Raw genomic sequence first — 21,606 nt, 5'->3', positions numbered from 1 at the left:
TAATAAGTGACAGACTACAGGCTTGTGAATCATTAGAGACAATGCTATAGCCACACCCTCCAATATCTTTTCTGGGACAATGGTTTTTATTGAATAATAGTAACAGAGTACAAACTGAGCAGTTAGGACCTGCGCAGGGGACAGGATCACAAAAGAAAACTTGTGATTGCAAACAATTCACATTTTCAAAACAAGAGAACAGTAGCATCCAGCAGCCAGTGCTGGAAGTGGCAACATATGTCTGGGTGCAAGGACCCAGGGCTTGAGATGGTGAAGGGAGTGGGTATTCCGTACCCTTGGTGGAGTGGGAGGGTAAAATAATAAGGGAGGAGGAAGGAAAGGAAAAAAAAAAGGTGGGGCTGGGAGAGGAATAGGAAGGAAAGGTGGGGAAGGGAAGAAAAAGAGAAGACAGTGAGGAAGTGAGAGAAGAGAGAGAGGAGCAAATCTAGGTAGGAGCGAAAGAAGGTGCCTGTGACTCACATGGCGTCCCATAACAATCTGGAATACCCAGGCTGATTGGAGGCAGAGTGGAGAGCATAAGACCACCATGGGCTCTGCAGTTTGAGGAGTTTGGAATGGGGGTCATGGAGTATACTTGTCATTTTCTCATGAACCATGAGTGATCAACATCCTCTTCACATCCACGCACCCAACCCAGGGCTTTTTCAAAGCCCTGGCGATTGGTGCCTTTTGCAGCTATCAAGAAGTAGGTGGCCAATTTCTGGGAGTGGGCAGTGGAGAAGTGCATGTCGGGGGTCCTTGTGGAAGGGTACATGGAAAAGGGTCGAAAGGAGGCCGTAGACCGGCGACCAAAAGCCCACCAGGCGGGGGCCGGACCACCATATATGGATCTCATCCTCTGCAATATCATTTCATCCCACGGGAGTGCAAGCAGGCACAGCCTGCATGAGGGTGACAGTAGCAGTAGCAAAAAGGTGCACAGGGTAGACTTTACTGGTAGAACTAAAATGGAACTTCAGTCTGTCTCCCAGGTGGCTTTGCTCCCGCCTCAGGTGCCACTAAATGTGCCCATGGGCTCTGCTAGGCTGTTTTGCCCTGAAAGAGCCTGTTGGCACATCGGTCAACTTGCAGGTTATTTTCTATGCATGCAGATAGAGGAAAGGTCTCTGACTTTCGTGGTAGCAGTCTTTGTGTGTATGTATACATGTGTGCAGGAAACCCTGCTCAGATGGCTTGGGAACCTCAGACCTGATCCCTGCAGTACATCTGCTCATGTGCAGGGGGGCAGAGGAAATGTTTACCTAGGCGGGAAACACAGAAGTGCTGTTTTGCAGCACAAATAAATCATTTTTTTCCCCTAACAATGTCAATTTGCAAGCAAGGGAGGAAGGAGGGTAGAATAACAGAGTCCACTTTAAAGTGCTAAGTACTGCAGCACAGTTTTTCTTTTCTTTTTTTTTTTTTAGTGGTATTTCTGGACCTTCTGGTTTAGCCCCACAAAAGCTGTGTTCCTTTAACTGATTAAAGTGGTTCTAAAGTCTTAAAGTGGGGGTCCGCAAGCCGTTGATTATGTTTGACCTGTCGACCGCAGAGAGTAGCCAGGTAGATCGTGACCACAGCTGTGCCTCCCCTCAGCCTCCACCGCTCTCACATTAACTGCAGAGCAGGGAGCAGGAGGCAGCATAGTTCTGGATGCAGGGCAGTGGTGGAAGCTGCCTCAGTGATTGGTTGCTAGGCAGTTCTAGAAACCAATCACCAGCTTGTTATTATGAACTCTGGCAGCACCCACCTTCCACCCAGCACTGTGCTGTCTCCTGATCTCTGCGCTGCTGTACACATGCTGGCAGGTAGGGTTAGCTGCACAGGGGGCCAGAGGACACTGCTGATGGGGGTATGGTGAGGGGGGGGGGGGTTAGAGTATACTACAGTGGGGGAAGGGGGTGTGATGTGAAGGAAGGCAGAGGGCACTAAATTGGGGAAGGGAGGGGGTGATGTGAATGGTGGCAGAGGACACTGCTTTGTGGGAGGGGGCAAAGGACACTGCTATGGGGGGCAGGGGGGATGTGGAGGGGGAAGAGGACACTGCTATGGGGGGCATAGGACACTACAGTGAGGGGGGGAGGGGGCAAAGGACACTACAGTGGGTTGGAGAGTGATGTGAAGGGGGGGGGGGGCAGAGGACACAGTATTTGGGTGGGGGAACAGGACAATAATGTTGGGGAGGGGGGCAGGGAACACTACGGTGTGGGGGGAAGGGTGATGTGAAGGGGGAAGTGGACACTGCATTGGGGGGGGGGGTCACAGAACAATACTGTTGTGGGAGGGGGGCAGAGGACACTACAGTGGGAGAGTAATTTGAAGGGGAAATGCAGTGAGGAGGAAGTGGAGGGCGGAGCTAAGTCCTGCTGTATGTGTCTGTGGAGCGCTGTGCGATCACTTGATCACACTGACAACAAAGCTTTTATGAATCTACCTGATTCATAAAAGCTTTGCTTCTGTTCTTGGAGAGCTGTGATTGGTCCACAGCTCACACATGGGGCCAGTTACAGCACCCTGTACCATGTGACCAGCTGGAGCCAATCACAGATCACTGTAATTTGAACTGTCATGAACTTAACACATTCATGACAGTTCAAAGCAAGCTCCTTACTCCTGCAATGCAAAGTGTCAAAAAAAAAAAATCCCAGATCACCCCCCCGGAGTAGTACAATGTTACTATGGTAACATTGCATTACTTTGATGAAAGTATTTAAAAAAAAAAAAAAAAAATTATATTTAAAAAAATTAGAGAATTAATTTTTTTAAATTACTTGCCGCCCACCAACAGTGTGCGAACAAGCAGTGGCACTGGGCAAAGCGACGTAATCTTACATTGCTTTCTATTTCTGGTGTGCGTGCACCCTCCGCTGCTCCCTATGCCATCCAGGGAGAGAAGAACGAACATGGTACTGAGTAAAAGCACTACATTTTACACACATATTCGATTAGCACATTTAATTCTTTGATCGCCCCTATTAACCCTTTGATCACCCCACCACCCAGTCAGTGTCATTAGTACATTTTCAGTATATAGAATTTTTCACAGATCACTGTATTACTGCCGCTAGTGACATCAGTGAGTGTCAGGGTCAGTTAGCGCCCCTCCCAGCCAGGGTCAGCTAGCGCTAGATTGCCCGCACACTATCACACTCACACTATAGGCCACTGATCACCGCCATTACTAGTATAGTGTTTTGTACAGATCAATATATTGATCACGAACAGAACTATACTTGTGCCTCTTTTGTATAGTGTCCCCAAAAACGCAGTGTTAGCAAGATCAGTCCCATTCGCTGCTAGCACTTGCATTTAACCCCTCCGCTGTTGTGCACGGAAGATTTGTATGAATTGACTGTGGGCCAAAGAAATTTATACGCACAACAATATATCTCCGCCCACCCAAATTCAGCTCTTGCCAGACAGTTCGCATGGAAGCCTATCATGGCTTCCGAATTTAAAACTTTTAAATGGGCATTACAAAAAAGAATGAATTGCGGTCATATTGGCCCAAAGACCCAATTCATCTTATGCCCATGTTCTCTGCTGTTACATATATGACCAACATGGACCAGCAACTTACTGGTACGATGCTGGATTTGAGTTGGTATTCTCGGGATGATGCCTGCAGCTACAGGCATCATCCTGGTATCGTTTTTTCAGCTGGCGGTCAGCTTTCATGTAATAACAATCCTAGCCAATAATTAGCCGCTGGGTCGCTTTTACAAGCAGCGGGAAAGGACTCCAATAAATAAAAGCAAAATAAATGATAATAATAAAAAACATTCACCCCCATCCTTGTGATTGCGCACAAAGGCTAATGCAAGAGATTGCACCATGCATGTAAAGTATCACCACAGACGTCAGATTGAGGGCAGAAATTTTAGCACTAGACTTCCTGTGTAAATCTAAAGTGCTAACCTATAAAGGCTTTTAGATGTATTGCCTATGGATATTAAAAAATTTACATAATTTGTCGTCATTGCACGGGCGTGCGTAATGTTAAAGCATGTCATGTTTGGTATCCATTTGCTCGGCATAACATCATATTTAATACCTTATCAACAAATTGGGCAGTCTTTTGTGTTTTTGTGAATTAAAATTTGAAAAAGTGTATGCTTTCCAATTTGCATTTGAACAATCACTGCGCAAATACTGTGTGACTTAAAAAATTTCAACACCCGCCATTTTATTCTGTAGGACACAGGTGACAAACTGGCAGCCCTTCAGCTGTTGCCAAACTACAAGTCCCATGAGGCATTGCAACATTGACATAAAATACAAAAATCCCCCTGCGCTCCACAGAACCTAGTGAGCAAGCTGCTATCACCTGTTCTTTATACCGCAAGATATGTGAAATCAAATCATATAAGTGGTGAAGCGCTCAACTTATAATTCCCTAGTGAAATACACAAATCATATCTCTCAATAATACAAATAATAAATATTAAATAAAACTAGTGCAATATCTTCATACACATAACAAATATATATCCCTGGTGATATAGTGAAAACTTATATCTCTTAAACTGTGCAGAAAGTGAAATCCAATGATTAAAATAAATGGTGATGCCACACTGTGAAAATTAATGGCAAAGTGTTCAAAATAATGTCACTCCATGCTGCAAATAGTGCTCTTCGTGTAAATCTTGACGTGACTCCCCTCAATAGTAGAAATGCCCCCTCACCTTCCACATTCGACCCTTGCGGGTCACAGAGCTTTTTTATATATCTCTCTCTGTTAGATGTTCTCCACTGCCTCCACCGACCATAATCCACCTCCAGGCAGTAAGTACCTCTCCAATTACTCCACTTTGCCAGGTAAACCTCTCCTCCACTGCCACCTCCGACCAAGATCCTCCTCCAGGCAGTAAATAATATCCAATACCCCTCACACAATGGACTCAGGCTCAGAGCGATTCATATAAAATGATAAAACAGACCTCCATAGTGCAACAACGTTTTATTAAGGTAATCCAATGCAGTAGAACATTAAACTCACATGTCCTCACGATTTGACAAGCAGTTTCCCATATACTATGGGTATATACAGGAGTCCCAAGATGGCGTCCGAACCCGGAACCGGAAGTACGTCACCCCTACGTCGACGCGTTGCGCCACTGTCACGTGGCTTCATCAGGATCTGATTCCTGATGAAGCCACGTGACAGTGGCGCAACGCGTCGACGTAGGGGTGACGTACTTCCGGTTCCGGGTTCGGACGCCATCTTGGGACTCCTGTATATACCCATAGTATATGGGAAACTGCTTGTCAAATCGTGAGGACATGTGAGTTTAATGTTCTACTGCATTGGATTACCTTAATAAAACGTTGTTGCACTATGGAGGTCTGTTTTATCGTTTTATATGAATCGCTCTGAGCCTGAGTCCATTGTGTGAGGGGTATTGGATATTATTTACTGCCTGGAGGAGGATCTTGGTCGGAGGTGGCAGTGGAGGAGAGGTTTATCTGGCAAAGTGGAGTAATTGGAGAGGTACTTACTGCCTGGAGGTGGATTATGGTCGGTGGAGGCAGTGGAGAACATCTAACAGAGAGAGATATATAAAAAAGCTCTGTGACCCGCAAGGGTCGAATGTGGAAGGTGAGGGGGCATTTCTACTATTGAGGGGAGTCACGTCAAGATTTACACGAAGAGCACTATTTGCAGCATGGAGTGACATTATTTTGAACACTTTGCCATTAATTTTCACAGTGTGGCATCACCATTTATTTTAATCATTGGATTTCACTTTCTGCACAGTTTAAGAGATATAAGTTTTCACTATATCACCAGGGATATATATTTGTTATGTGTATGAAGATATTGCACTAGTTTTATTTAATATTTATTATTTGTATTATTGAGAGATATGATTTGTGTATTTCACTAGGGAATTATAAGTTGAGCGCTTCACCACTTATATGATTTGATTGCAACATTGACAGTTACAAGCATGACTCCCAGAGGCAGAGACATGATGGGGCTTGTATTTTCACAACAACTGGAGGGCCGCCAGTTTGACACCCCTGCTCTAGGGCCTCTGCTTTAAAAAAAAATGTAATGTTTGGGGGTTCAAAGTAATTTTCTGGCAATAATATTGTTTTTCAAGTAAACAAAAAGTTACCATTTGAAATAGCACAGTGCCGAATAGCAAAATATGGCCTGGTCATTAAGGGGGGTAAATCTTCTGGAGGACAAGTGCTTAAGGTTTTTTTTTTTTTTTTTACCTTAATGCATTTTTGCATTGAGGTTAAAAAAAAACAAAAAAAAAACCTTCTACCTTCTGAGTCCAGGATTCCAACCCCCTTATACTTATCTGAGCCTGACCTTGATCCATCGCTGTGCACAAGAGCAGCTGCTCTCTCCACTCTCTCCCTCCTCATAGGGCAGATTGATAGCAGAGGGAGCCATTGGCTCCTGCTACTGTAAGTCAATTACCATGACAAGAGCGTGAGGCAAAGCCCTGCTCTTTATGTCTATAGATGCTGGCAGCGGGGTTTGGGAGCAAGGTAGGTATTCCTCCTCAGCAAGCCACTTGTTAGGGATGGGTACTTGCCATGAGGGAGGAGCCAGGAGCACCATCAGGGAGGAGAATCAGGGCCGCTCTGTGCAAAACCATCATACAGAGCAGGTAAGTATTTTTAAACAAAACGTTTTAAGGTTTAGAATCACTTCAGTTTAGTGCGGTGTGCATTTATCAGCTGTACTGTACATTTTCTGACCTGTTTATCATATTCAAAGATACAAAAATGGCTTTGAACATTTGGCTATTCATTGAATGATCAGTAGAGGGCAGTCTTTATGCTGTTCCTCCCATGCCTTCAATCCAGTTTTCTGCACAATATGAAGCTGACTGGAGCTTATAAAGCTTTGATTGTTTGCTGTAGCAGACGACCATGTTTCTCATTCTCTGTCCTGGATAAAAAAAACTCAGGACCTAATTACTACAGCTTTGCTGTGTGTTTTTTTTTTTTTAATTTTTAGATGTGCCTTTTCCATTTAAATTTCAGATTGTACATGGTAATCAATGTGTTGATATGTAAAATTTCAGCTGTATGGAGAACATGATCTGTATAATGTTTTCTTGCTCAGTATAATGTTTTCTGTGTCGGCACAGTCTCGTGTTTTCACATTGAGCCTTTGCAGGTTGGTTAAACATGCAGAAATCCCCAGAATAAAAATCAGCATTGTTACATAAAGATGTATTCGGTTAATGTGAAATATAAATCAGCTTAATGTAGCGCTGCCCTTTGAATGATCTGAAGTGCCCTGTAATGCATTCCTCCCTGGCATTCATTATGAGGAGCTGTCATTCTAAGCTCTCCGACAGAAGTATGCCAAACACTCTGTGCACACCAGATATGGCTTTGTTGTAAATTAGCCATTCCTCTCTTAAATATTTAATGTCATTTTCTTTATCCATCATGCTAGAGAAAGATGTGAACCGCACAGACCGAACAAACAAGTTTTATGAAGGCCAAGATAATCCTGGATTAATTTTACTTCATGACATTTTGATGACATATTGTATGTACAATTTTGATCTTGGTAAGTGCATATTCCAATTTTGCAGAGGAAATGTCTTTTAGTTTTAATTAGTATAACTTTCTCAGTGCTAGAAAAAAATGCAACTCTCTTCCCATATCACTTGAATGTCAAAAATCTTGTGTTTTATTTTATTTTGAAGAGATGAGAGAAGTATTTTCATCTGACACGACAGTTGAAGACACACTGAAAAAATGTTAGGCCTTTCTTCAGGATCTGCAATCATCCCAATATGCCAACACATGTTTTACACTATTGTAAGAATACATCTCTGGGGACTAGGATGTGACATTTGTTTTCCTTTGTAATACCACATTCACGTTAGTACAGAAGAGCAATGATGATGTTCAGTGTGCTGTAACCTGAAGCTACCAATCAGATCTTATCTTTCATTAATTTCAGTCCATACAATAAGATGCCTGATGAGTATGCTGTGGGTTACATAACTTGATACATTGCTCAGTGCCTTTTTAACTACTTCAGGACCAGTATGTTGCACTCTTTTCCTGCCCAGGCCATTTTTCAGTTTTCTGCTTAAAATTTTCTAAAAGCGGAGGCCCCAGAGAATTAATGGTGGCTATTGCAATTTTTTTTTATATTGCACAGTCATTTATCAAAGGCAAAATTTCAGGAAGAAATACCCCTAAATGCATTTTTGTGCACACAAACAAAATGTAATACCTATTTTTTGGTAAGATACAAAATATGAGGTTGTGCAAAGTAAATAGATACCAGACGTGTCAAGATTTAAAATTTTTCAAGCCCATAAGCAAGGAAACACAAACCTCATAGTGTACTAATATGCTTCTTCTAAATGAAAATGCTGTACATAGACACAATTAATCTCCAAGAGCCGAGGACCACTTGTGGCGAAATTCAGAAAGACCTGGAATTAGCAGTGTGACGGAGAAGTGGGTGGAACAGAACACACGCAGAGAGCAGTGGGACACACAAGACTTGTATTAAATGATAGTGAGGACACACACGATTAGTATAGCAGAGTTCTGGCAGAAAAAAAGGGTTAAGTCCGTAACACAGGGTGGGGCACACAGCAACGATGACCGAGTTCTGGTAGGCAAAAGTGGGTTAAATCCGTAATACAGGTTAGGCACACAGCAGGGGGCAGAAGTCCAGTAGACAAAGTGGGTTAGTCCATAGCACAGTGTGGGCCCACATCAGGGAGGCAGGACTCTGGCGGGCAAGGGGTAAGTTCTCGGCACAGCAATTGGCACACAGCAAGGAAGCAGAACTCTGGTGGGCAAGGGTTAAGTCCTCAGCATGGGGGTTGGCACACAGCAAGGAGACAGAAGTCTGGCAGGCAAGGGTTAAGTCAGGGTTAAATCCTCAGCACAGGGGTTGGCACACAGCAAGGATGCAGGACTCTGGCGAGTGGTGGAAAGAGCAAGGGGCCAGTAGCAGTGGCAGGCCAGCCAGGCTCCTCGAGGTCCATGGTTGCTGGGATGGAGAGGAGGCTGTAGGATCTGACCGCAGCACAAGACCTCTCTCAGCACAACAGCAGGTGAGGAGAAGAGCTAGCAGGGGGGACAGTCCCAGGAAGCCACAAGGACAATATGAAACTACAAGTCCCAGCAGTTTAGAAAGCAGAGCACAGCCCATACAAAGACTATCTTTCTCAGCAGTTCTGCTTATCTTCTAACTTCCTTCTAGGAAGACATGCAGCCCTCAGCTCCTGTGTGTCCATCACAGGCGTAAACTCAGGAAAAGGTCTGAGCCATTCTGCCAGCATAAAGAAAATATATTGTCCCTTCAATTCAACCAAACCTCAAACACCTGGTGCTGACACATCTGGCTTTATCCAGCTACATGACACTGCTCTCTGTGCCTCCCGCTGAGATCAACTTCATCTCCCACCCCCCTGTGGGGCACAGGAACTCCTAAATTTAATTAAGCAGACAAGCTGACTGCTTGACTTCAACAAAACAACACAAAAATAAAATATTTCTGCTGTCACAAGCAGGTACAATTGTTTCAAAGAAAAGAGTAATAATGCACTCAATCGCCATGGCCTGTATGAAAGCTCACCTCACAAGACTCCATTACTGAAGAAAAAGCTTGTTTAAAGTTTGCTGCACAACATTTAGACAAGCCTATGAAATACTGGGAGAATATAGTCTGGGCAGATGGAACCAAAATTGAACTCTTTGGATTTCTTAATACACACCATGTTTGGAGGTCAAATGGCAAAATGGCACTGCATATCACCCCAAAAACACTATACCAGCAGTGAAGTTTGAAGGTGGGAACATCATGGTGTGGGGCTGTTTTTCAGCATACGGTACTTCCAAACTTCATATCATTGAAGAAAGGATGAATGGGCATTCTTGATAAAAATCTGCTGCCATCTACCAGGATGATGAAACGAGGGTGGACATTTCAGCAAGACAATGATCCCAAACACAAAGCCAAGGAAACTCAATTGGTTTCAAAGAAAGAAAATAAAGCTGCTAGAATGGCCCAGCTAATCACCTGACTTGAATCCAATAAAAAATGAATGGAAAGATCTAAAGATCGGAGTTCATAGAGAAGACCCACGGAACTTTCAAGATTTGAAGACCGCTTGTATGGAAGAATGGGCCAAAATCACAGTTTAGCAAAGCATGCGACTAGTTTCTCCATACAGGAGATGTCTTGAAGCTGTCATTACCAACAAAGCATTTTGTATGAAGTATTAAATAAATTTTGAGTTAGCTTGTTCAATGCTTTTTCCCTGTGTCATTCCATTTTATTACACATAACTTAATTTCTAAACTTATTTGTTTTGGTTTCTTTGTATGTATGGATTGCATGAGTTGTTACCGACATGAGGTGAACATATCATGTCAATAGCATCTTTAGAAATATATATACTGAGAAAAATGGTGATGTGTTCAATACTTATTTTACCTGAAGTAAGCGCATATTAAAATATTGTATGGTGTCATGTATATAAACTACAAGTTCTGAAAAATTTAAGATGCAGGACTGGCAGTTCCAGTAGCCGTAAGGATTTGTAGACTTGTCTGGTGAACATGACCATTACTGTGTGTGTATTTGAGGCAATAGGCTCGTTTTACAGTGCCTTGAAAAAGTATTCATACCCCTTGAAATTTTCTACATTTTGTCAGGTTATAACCAAAAACGTAAATGTATTTAATTGGGATTGCATGTGATAAACCAACACAAAGTGGCACACAATTGTGAAAATGATAAATGGTTTTCAAACTTTTTTAGAAATATCTGAAAAGTGGGGCATGCACTTGTATTCAGCCTCCCTGAGTCAATACTTTGTAGAACCACCTTTCGCTGCAATTAAAGCTGCAAGTCTTTTTGGGTATGTCTGTTCCAGCTTTGCACATCTAGAGAGTGAAATTTTTGCCCATTCTTCTTTGTAAAATAGCTTAAACTCTGTCAGATTGCATGGAGAGCGTCTGAGAACAGCAATTTTTAAGTTTTGGCACAGATTCTCAGTTGGATTTAGTTCCGGACTTTGACTGGGCCATTCTAACACATGATAATGCTTTGATCTAAACCATTCCATTGTAGCTCTGACTGTATGCTTAGGGTCATTGTCCTGCTGGAAGGTGAACCTCCGCCCCAGTCTCAAGTCTTTTGCAGACTAACAGGTTTTCTTCTAAGATTGCCCTGTATTTGGCTCCATCCATCTTCTCATCAATTCTGACCAGCTTCCCTGTCCTGCTGAAGAAAAGCATCCCCACAACATGATGCTGCCACCACCAAGTTTCATGGTGGAGATGGTGTGTTCGGGGTGAGGTCCAGTGTTAGTTTTCTGCTACACATAGAATTTTGCTTTTAGGCCAAAAAGTTACATTTTGGTCTCATCTGACCAGAGCACCTTCTTCCACATGTTTGCTGTGTCCCCCACATAACTTCTCACAAACTGTAAAAGGGACTTCTTATGGTTTTCTTTCAACAATGGCTTTCTTCTTGCCACTCCTGCATATAGGCCAGATTTGTGGAGTGCACAACTAATAGTTGTCTTTTCAACAGATTCTCCCACCTGAGCTTTGGATCTCTGCAGCTCCTCCAGAGTTACCATGGGCCTCTTGGCTGCTTCTCTGATAAATGCTCTCCTTGCCTGGCCTGTCAGTTTATGTGGACGGTGATGTCTTGGTAGGTTTGCAGTTGTGCCATACTCTTTCCATTTTTGGATGATGGACTGAACAGTGCCCCGTGAGATGTTCAAAGCTTGGGATATTTTTTTTATAACCTAACCCTACTTTAAACTTCTCCACAACTTTATCCCTCACCTGTCTGGTGTGTTCCTTGGCCTTCATGATGCTGTTTGTTCACTAATGTTCCCTAACAAACCTCTGAGGGCTTCACAGAACAGCTATATTTATTCTGAGACTAAACACACAGGTGGACTGTGTTTATTACTTTGGTGACTTTTGAAGGCAATTGGTTCCACTAGATTTTAGTTAGGGGTATCAGAGTAAAAGGGGCTAAATACAGATGCATGCCACACTTTTCAGATATTTATTTGTAAAAAATGTTGAAAACTATTCATAATTTTCCTTCCACTTCAATATTATGTGCCACTTTGTGTTGGGTTATCACATAAAATCCCAATAAAATACATTTATGTTTTTCGTTGTAACATGACAAAATGTGGAAATTTTCAAGGGGTATGAATACTTTTTCAAGTCACTGTAAATGGAATAATTTTGTTTGTCTGCAGTGTAACTAATGCATTGCTGGAAAATGGCCAGCAGCCACATAGTGACAGTATCTAGAGTTTACTGCTGGTGCCTAATTGTTCTGAATGTTCTTTAACATTGTAATGGAAACACATGCTCATAGACTGAGCTGACTACTGAATTCTGTAATTCTTTTGTCCTTTTCTACTAGTATGTGGGATATCAGCGAGGAAATGATATAAAGGTACACAAGGGCCAGTTAAGTCAGTAAAACCAAACATCAACCAGCATGTGCTTGGGCTGTGTCCAGGAAAAAATCATGCAAACGCAAGATTACGGGGCCCTTCAGCCCTAGAGTGTCACTTTAATCCTGTTTAGTGCTGGCTACTCCTGAATCAGCATCATTGCTCTTTAGTCATTGCAAATAAAGAGTTTTGCTTTGGGAGTGTTTTCTACATAGTCACTTAGTTGTTCCACTTAATTAGAGTCTAGGTCTAAAGCTTTAGAAGATGGAGTAGCGTAAATGCTATGCATGTTTCCTTTGATCCAATTTGTCATCAGTTAATCCTTTTGATGCTGGAGGGGGCTTATTGGTTAATTATATAATGGTGCAGCAGTGAGTCTGGGGCCTTTCAGCAACGCATGTGTTAAATAGCATGCTGGGATGATTTATCCAGATCGCTTGTGCAGTAATGAGAAATTGATTGTTAAGATATTATCAGGCTGACATTCAAATCCTCCTCTTTGAAACAAAGTGTTCAGCTGTGACGGTAATGTCTTCTATCCATTTCCTCCCAGTGTTTGCCTGATCAGGACAGAAAACATTGTTCCAGGACAAGAACAAGGCTACCTAAATACAGTCTTATATTTTAAGCTTTGCCAAGTGCAAAAACTGCACAAGAACAATTTGTTTCCTTTATTATAGTTTTCCCGATATCACACTGAATAATATTCAGAGTTGTGCGTAACTAACAATCTATAGTACTGTCAATTCTTAACGTGCTAGAGATGGATGCAGTGGTTTAAACAAAACTAATGTGATGTATAGGAGTCCAGGCTCATTAGGCATAGTGAAAGCATATTGGATATCAAGTGTCAAACATTAAGCATGGAAACATTTATGAGACATGGCTAACATTTCCAGGGCTTGACCGCTTCAATATGTCAAATCCTCAGGTTGCCTGTAACCTTGTGGTTCCTCAATATACTAATCCTGAGTCTAATTATTCACGTGATCGCTCAGAATGAAAATATGTACGCTTCAGCTTCAGCCTCCAGGAAGAATTGAATGCAGATGGATGCATTTCTCAGGGAGGGAAGTGTCACAGAATGATTGACATTAGGTTGCAGCCTAGCCTGGAGACACTGTGGAAGCCCTTCTTAGTCTGGCCGTGAGGTGTCATGAGACATTATTGAAGGATTTTAATTGAAAAAGTTGTACTGAGAAAAATATAGAGGCAACCGTTGTTGATCTTTTTCTGTAAATAGCAGCTGCCAGACTTCAATACTTTTTCTGTATCACTGACCTAGGACAAATATACAGCAAGTTAGGTCAAAGTGAAGTCCAAATTCCTGATCTGCATGTTCTGGGTTAGTGACTAATGGTTTTTTTTTGTTTTGTTTTTGGGTTTTTTTTTTTTTAGAAGTTGTAAGCAGTGATCATCTCCATAATTCTTTTCGTAAAGGTCTTTAAAGTACCTTGAGTGGGCTTTCTAACTGTTGGCATGCCTACTAAAGACATCCAGGGCTGATCACTCACAGGTGATTACTGCATGCGCGATTACATGTGAGCATCTGCGAATAGCAGCGGGAGTCGGCAGCCTTACTTTGCTTTCAATGGGGCTGCCTCCCACAGCTAATCACCTGGAATCCCCCCTGGGGTTCTTGAATGTAATCAGTGTTGGGCTTATTCGCAGATGTGAATGTGGCCTAATGCAGGCCATAGATGGGTCAAAAACCGGCCGTTTTTTTAACAAAAAAATGAAAAATCGGTCGTTCAATAGGCTGACGTTACCACCAACAGTAAAAAAAAATCGGCCGATTTTCCTCCCATCTACGGCCGGCATTTAATTACTTCTGTCCCTGCAGAGAGCTCCGCTATTATATTTGATATTTAAAAGTATAGCAGTTGCAACATTGTATCTATTTGTATCCATTTCGGATACAGATGTTTTTATTCGGATACAAATAGATACATTGTTACAACCGCAGTACTTTTTCATGGCAAATATAATAGCGGACTGGAATTCTTCTTCTTCTTACTTCTTCTTTCTTCTTCTTCCAGCTCACGGCTCATGCGCAGATTTTTTATTGGTAAAAAGATCGGCCAATTTGCCCATCATTGCCGCTAAAATCGGCCAATTGGCAACATCAGCCGATTTTTTTTCCAACTTTACCGATTAAAAAAATGTGCCAAAATCCAGAAAAATGACCGACCAATTAACCCATTAACGGTGCGAAAATTGGCCGATTTTTTTTTCGGGCGAAAAATCAGCCGATTTTTGACCCATCTATGGCCTGCATAAAGACTAATTCACACAGTGTGTGTGGTGACAGACGTTTTACTGCATTGTAAAACATCTGTCACCGCAAAGACTAACAGGAAACAATTGTTTCCTATGTGTCCCACTCACACTTAGATACTTACTTAGATGAATTTTATTTTGGCGCACAGAATTGCATGACACTGTAAGGCAGCATAGCACACTACAGTGCTGTACAGCGCCATGAATGAAGTGTACGTTTTGTACAAAACACACTTTATACAAAACAAACGTTTGCACAAAACAACAAAAAAAAGGGAGCCATAAGATGCGCACTATACTGCCCCCTACTACACCCGGCAAAGTATTCTGGCAGTTGTCCGATATAGTGTGTACTTTACCTAATAGTTTTTTTTTTTTTTTGGAGTTTAGATTTGAAGGAAAACTGAATTAAGGCTAAGAATGTTTTCAGCAAGTTTAGAAGATATCGGTTAATCATGCCAGAAATGCAGTATCCTTGTCACTTCCTGTGAGCTGAACTGAAAACACAAACATTGTTATCTTCTTTCTGTAAATTACTGTTCCCCCCCACCTCTCATGTAATGGAAATGAGGAGTAGATGTCATGTCCAGCCTGGGTGACACCCATGGCTTCCTTTATAGATACGGTGGAGGAGTGAGCATAACCACTCGTGTTCAAAAGTGTTTAATTTAGAGGATTACCAGGTATAAAAAAAATGAAAAACTGTGTGTGTTTGAGTTTAATAATCCCTAAAATAAAACTATAGGCAAAATGTTTTTTTTTTAATTTCAGATAGAGTAAGGGAGGGTTATAACCCGTCAGTTTATTTTTTGCCATCTGTGTCCCATTGGGGAGATTTTCCTTCACTTCCTGTCCCATAGCCAAAACAGGAAGTGAGAAAATGTCTGCAAATGAAGGGAATTCCTTGGGGACCCCCAAGTTAACCAGAACTAGTATCCATATTGGAAGATTTCCCCTCTATTACTTTTCTGGGGACAACCCAAAATTTTCTTTTACTGCCACTTTCAATGATATTGGTAAACAGGAGAAATAGAGAGGGTAGATCTCCCTAACGGGGGCACAGACAGCAATAAAAACCTGACAGGTGTTCTAATCCCTCTCCACTCTATCCTAAACTAAAAAAAAAAGTTTTGTCTTTAGTTATGCTTTAAGCTTCACCAAAAAAATTCACACTTTTTGTTGTTTTGAATAGTTTAACATTGGCCATATGCGCTAAAATCATGTGGGGATCCTCAAGAATAGCTGCATGTAATGTGTTGCTGAATACTGCAACCCTATTTGTTTTTCGTATTATTCATTCTTTTCAATTGTTCTCTGTTTAAGGATATGTTCAAGGCATGAGTGACTTACTTTCCCCTGTCCTGTATGTGATGGAAAATGAAGTGGATGCTTTCTGGTGCTTTGTATCATATATGGATCAAATGGTAAATGAACTGATAATGTAAACTTGTGCTTTGAGAGAAGATTCTGCAGTAAAATAATTTTTCAGTTATTACTTAAATGAAGAGTAATATTATACATCATGCTTTCTACTCCCTACTGGTCCTTTATAGTGATAGACTAATGGGCAAATGGGGAGGTTTGAGTGTCATGGTGGGGTAGGATTGAATTGTTTGGTTTAAAAAAAAGAAAAAGAAAATCAGTTTTTTTTTTATACAAGTTGCAGGGAACATGCAAGACATAAGCTCAGTTAGCTGATTATTCAACAGCATTGTTACTGTGTACTTGTCATTAAAGTGGTTGTAAACTTCTGACATGAAAAATGAACAAAACATATCCCTCTTTAGTGTGTACTTATCTCAATCTGGAGCACTAAGTGTAATTTCTCTGTTGCCTCCTCCTTCTGCTATCTGTATGAGTCACTTCTGACACGTTTTCCTGGCACCCAGAGGTAAAAAAGGTGGCAATGGAGGGAGATCCAGTGCATAGCCTGTGATTGACAGCCTCAGCTCTGTTGTTGTGTGCTCTGGGAAGGGGAGTGTGTGGCCCTTCTTTCCAATCAGCTTTCAGAGCTCCCCTCACTGAGGGGAGTTCTCTGCCCCTTTCTTTCTGAAAGCTCAGACAAGCTGTATAAATTCTGCATTTTGAATAGCTAGAGAGTATAGATGGTGCAGATAAACAGGTACAACTTATGTAGATGGATGTGTTTCTCCTCTGTGTATCACCTGAGGCTAGTCACTTTGCTTGGGTATATGAGAGGGTTTACTGTCACTTTAAACCATTCTACTATACTTTATCATATGCTGGCAGCTCTGTTGTAAGCCTTTACTCACATATTTTTTAAATGTATTTTTTAGCATCAAAATTTTGAAGAACAAATGCAAGGCATGAAGACACAGCTGGTGCAGCTTAGCACTTTGCTGCGTTTACTGGACAGTGGATTTTGCAGTTATCTTGGTGTGTATTATGTCACAATAATGTTGGTCTAAGCACTAAGAATACATTCAGCACGATCGCGTTAACATATGCTTTGTGTGCATTCCTTTTCTAGAATCTCAGGACTCTGGTTATTTATATTTTTGTTTTCGTTGGCTGCTGATCAGGTTTAAAAGGGAATTTAGCTTTCATGATATTCTTCAAGTGTGGGAGGTAAGTTCCAATACCATAGAAAATAACAATTTCAGATCATTTAACTCTTCCTGCTTACCCTTCCTGCTCTCTGTCTTGTTTCTTAATTTATTTATGTGATTTTGCTGTCTCATGCGGAATTATCTTCAAATCCTCGGAAGATTGGAATCTCTGTTAGTTTTTCACTGCTTTCTGTATCGCCATTAGAGAGATTTACTTTCTGGTCTGGGGACCTCTGTTGCTAAGACAGGGAGTTAAAGGAATTCCAAAATTTCTGGTATCACCAGGACATAAAGTCAAAGAGATCTTCCAGAGAGGACACATTCTGGTAACAGCTATCAAAGGTGGGATTTCCCCTTGTTTTCTTTTTGTTTATCCAGGACAGAGAGAAGGAAAAGGCTCTCCAGTAAACACATAGACTTGAAGAAATCCTGAAATATGTTTATTGATCTGAATGTTTGAAAACAAGCCAACCCGTTTCATAATTCACCAGCAATTAGTGTAGAAAGAAGTACCTTGGAGTCCCCGAAACATTGATTATTTGTTTTTAAAGGAGAAGGGATAAAACTCTTTTGGCCCTACTTCTCCTGTAGGTCATAGGAGTGCACTTAGTTCAGCACTCCTGTGACCTGTATTCAGCTGACAGCGGGTTAAAGTAAGCTCTCGGCTGACATCACTGAGCTGGTCCAGGCTCTGCAGAGACCCTGAGTTTAAAGTCAGGATCTACCCAGATGTCTAGACTGGGAGCTGGCTTAGCCTCTCGCCATGCTGCTGAGGACCTGAGCCAGCCCCTCCACAGCCTGACGCTCCAGTGAGTGCTGGAGGGGTGGAGCAGAGAACCGGTGACTGACAGTCACTGGCTCTGTGCTCGCTGAAGACCAAGAACTGAGCGATCAGCAGTCTTTGATCGCTCAGTTCTCGGTCTTGCAGACGACAGGGGACACTGCAGCATAGGATCGATGATACTTCAATCTAGGTGAGTATGACTGTTTGTTTGTTTTTTTATATCTAAAACTTCTGTTTTAAACATTTTGATCAGTAAACAAACTTAGACTTTTTTTACACTCTCTTATGTCTATACCATACAAAGTCTGGCTGAAACGCCACCTCCTAACTGTTTGCTCTAACAACAACCTCAGCAGAGTTACAACACTGTAATGTACTCTTTATTTTTTTTTTCCCATAATACATTTTTATTTGGTTTTACAAATATAGTTACAACAACAAAAACAGGACAGTGAAAAGCTACACAATATCACAGTATAGGTGCCGTAATATACTCTTTATTAGGAGACCAAACAGATTGGTATTCAGCTATCCTAACCAATACCTGCTAAGCAATAGAAACCCCAAAAAATCAAATATATTGGAAATCCCATCATTAACCAATAGCTGCCCGGCAAATAGCTGTTTGGCGGCCGGGAAAAGGCTGTAGATTTCCGGGTGGACACCATATGGCGTCCTCCTGCACATGCGCAGTTTTCGCGCTTGCAGAGCCGCGCAAACTATCACCGGCCGCGTACCTCGGACACGGCCGATGACAGATCTGAGTACCGGCCCCCGTTGCCGGTACCATGTGACCTGCTGTGACCAATGACAGTTGTATACAATGGATGGCTTCATTTATGCCATCCATTGTATACTAGTGTCTAGCTGTGAATGGTCACAGCGATCACATGCACATATCATGTGATTAGCTGTGGCCAAATCACAGCTAAGCACAAAAAAAAGAAAAACCCTGAATGAATCAATGTCATTCAGGTAAATGCTTGCTTATAGCAAAGTAATTCTTTGCTATAAGCAAATTGTGTAAAAAAAAAAAAAAATACTGATCACTTCCCCAAAGTAGTACAATGTTACTATGGTAACATTGTACTACTTTGAACATAGTGAAATATGAAAAAAAAAATCTTAAAAAAAAGAAAAATAAATAATAAAAAATTAAAAATAATAATAAAAAAAAATATATATTTTTTTTAATACTGTCACCAGTCAGTGTCCCTGATCACCGCCATGCCAGTTATATGATGACGCTGTACTGCACTGGTGACAGTATGTAAAAAAAAAAATAGTGAAAATAATTTAAATTTTTTCATTTTCCGAAAAATTATGACAAAAAAAATACAACTTCAAAAAACTTGCCATGCCTCTTATGAAGTACATCGGACTGTCTACTTTGCAAAAAGGGGTCATTTGGGGGATATCTGTACTGTTCTGACATTCTTAGACCTCAAGAAATTAGATTGGCTGTCAGTACTTCAGGATTGATCAATATTCAGATCTATACCATAGTTTGTGAACTCTATAACTTTCCTACAAACTAAATAATACATCCTAATTTGGGTTATTTTCACCAAAGACATGTAGTAGAATACATCTTGGCCTAAATTTATGAAGAACAATTATCTATTTGCAAACTTTTATAACCGAAACAAAGAAAAACGTGTTTTTTTTTCAAAATGTTTGGACTTTTTTTGTTAATTTAGCAAAAAATAAAAATCCCAGCGGTGATTAAATACCACCGAAAGAAAGCTCTAGTTGTGTGAAGAAAATGATAAAATTTTAGTTTGGATACAATGTTGTATGACCGCACAATTGTCATTCAAAGTGTGAGAGCGCTGAAACCTGAAAACTGGCCTGGGCAGGAAGGGGGTAAAAGTGCCCGGTATGGAAATGTTTAATAGTGTAGCCCAGGGGTGGGCAAACTGCGGCTCTCCAGCTGTTGCAGGACTACAAGTTCCATCATGCCTCTGCAAGTCATAGCTGTAACTGTCAGTTTTGCAATGCCTCATGGGAAATGTAGTTCCACAACAGCTGGTGAGCCGCAGATTGCCCACCCCTGGTGTAGCCTGAGGAATGTGTGTGTCAGTTAGCAGTGCATGTTCCATAGGTTTTGTCCAGTACAAGTTTTCTAGAAGTACAGTGAACAAATCTGTTTGTCAGCAAATGTGCTGATGTGGTGTTCACATTCTCATGAATATTTATAGCTGCTTACATAATGTAGCTCCATATAATACAGTACTTTAGAAGGAACTACACTGCAGTAAAATATACAGCTAGTATAATGGCAAGTTTTAGATATTAATGTATACTTTGACATGGGTTTTTTGTTCTCTGTTTTGTCAGTAGGTTCACAATAAGCCTGGGTTAGAAGTCATGGCTAATTTTAGTTTGAGGATATTTTATTGAACGTGTGCACAATAATTATATTTCCGCATTTTTACTTTTCCATTTCAAATCTTTTATTTCTTTTTATCATCTTTAATCCTTGCTGTGCTTTATTTCTAATAGTGTATTATAAATACAGATCTGTAGATGTTTCTTCCAGTTACTCTCTGTATACTTTAATCATTTAGACCTCATTCAGCTACCAGAGTGTAGGTGAATTTTTATGCATTGTAGTAAAATAAGCATAATACAAGTAAATGGTCCCACATAACTAAACAAATGATGCCTCTATGTGCACCACCTTTATCTATGTTGTACAAAGAAGCAAGCACATGCCTATTTGTAAATAAAAGGGTTCTAAATGATATACAGTTGCAAGAAAAAGTATGTGAACCCCTTGGGATTACGTGGAGTTTTGCATGAATTGGGCATAAAATGTGCTCTGAACGTCATCTAAGTCACAACAATAGAAGAACACAGTCTGCTGAACATAATACTACACAAACATTAGATGTTGCCATGGTTTATTTGCACATAACATGTAAACATTCACAGTGCAGGGAGGAAAAAGTATGTGAGGCCCTAGCTTAATGACTTCTCCCAGAGCTAATTGGAGCCAGGAGTGAGCCAACCTTGACTCCAATCAGTGTGATGATATTGGATGTGTTGCTGACAGCTGTCCTGCCCTTAAAAAACACACACCTGTTTTGGGTTTACTGGTTTCAAGAAGCACTGTCTGATGTGAACCATGCCTCGCAGAAAAGAGCTCTCAGAAGACCTACGATCAAGAATTGTTGACTTACATGAAGCTGGAAAGGGTTACAAAAGTATCTCCAAAAGCCTTGATGTTCATGTGTCCACGGTAAGACAGACTGTCTACAAATGGAGAAAGTTTAGCACTGTTGCTACTCTCCCTAGGCATGGTCGTCCTGTAAAAATGACTGCAAGAGCACAGCGCAGAATGCTGCATGAGGTAAAGAAGAATCCCAGAGTGTCAGCTAAAGACCTACAAAAATCTCTGGCACATGCTAACATTTTTGTTGACACATCTACAATAAGGAAAACATTAAACAAGAATGGAGTACATGGGAGGACACCACGGAGGAAGCCATTGCTGTCCAAAAAGAATATTGCAGCACTTTTG

At 41.2% G+C, this 21,606-nt stretch overlaps 1 protein-coding gene across 1 annotated transcript in view; it reads left to right on the top strand.

Annotated features, from left to right (window-relative positions):
• TBC1D15 (TBC1 domain family member 15) overlaps positions 1–21,606 on the top strand; it is a 113,035-nt gene that overhangs the window by 79,798 nt on the left and 11,631 nt on the right. Inside the window, exons 11-14 of the mRNA XM_089674099.1 lie at positions 7,430–7,546; positions 16,050–16,150; positions 17,024–17,123; positions 17,218–17,315. Of these exons, the coding sequence (XP_089530225.1) occupies positions 7,430–7,546; positions 16,050–16,150; positions 17,024–17,123; positions 17,218–17,315 (416 nt within the window). The remainder of the gene's footprint in view (positions 1–7,429; positions 7,547–16,049; positions 16,151–17,023; positions 17,124–17,217; positions 17,316–21,606) is intronic.

This window comes from Staurois parvus, unplaced genomic scaffold, assembly GCF_062004578.1.
Source record: "Staurois parvus isolate SC_StPar_1 unplaced genomic scaffold, SC_StPar_1.0 ptg000147l, whole genome shotgun sequence".
In the NCBI taxonomy this organism is placed as follows: domain Eukaryota; kingdom Metazoa; phylum Chordata; class Amphibia; order Anura; family Ranidae; genus Staurois; species Staurois parvus.
This window is presented reverse-complemented; position numbering and strand designations above follow the sequence as displayed.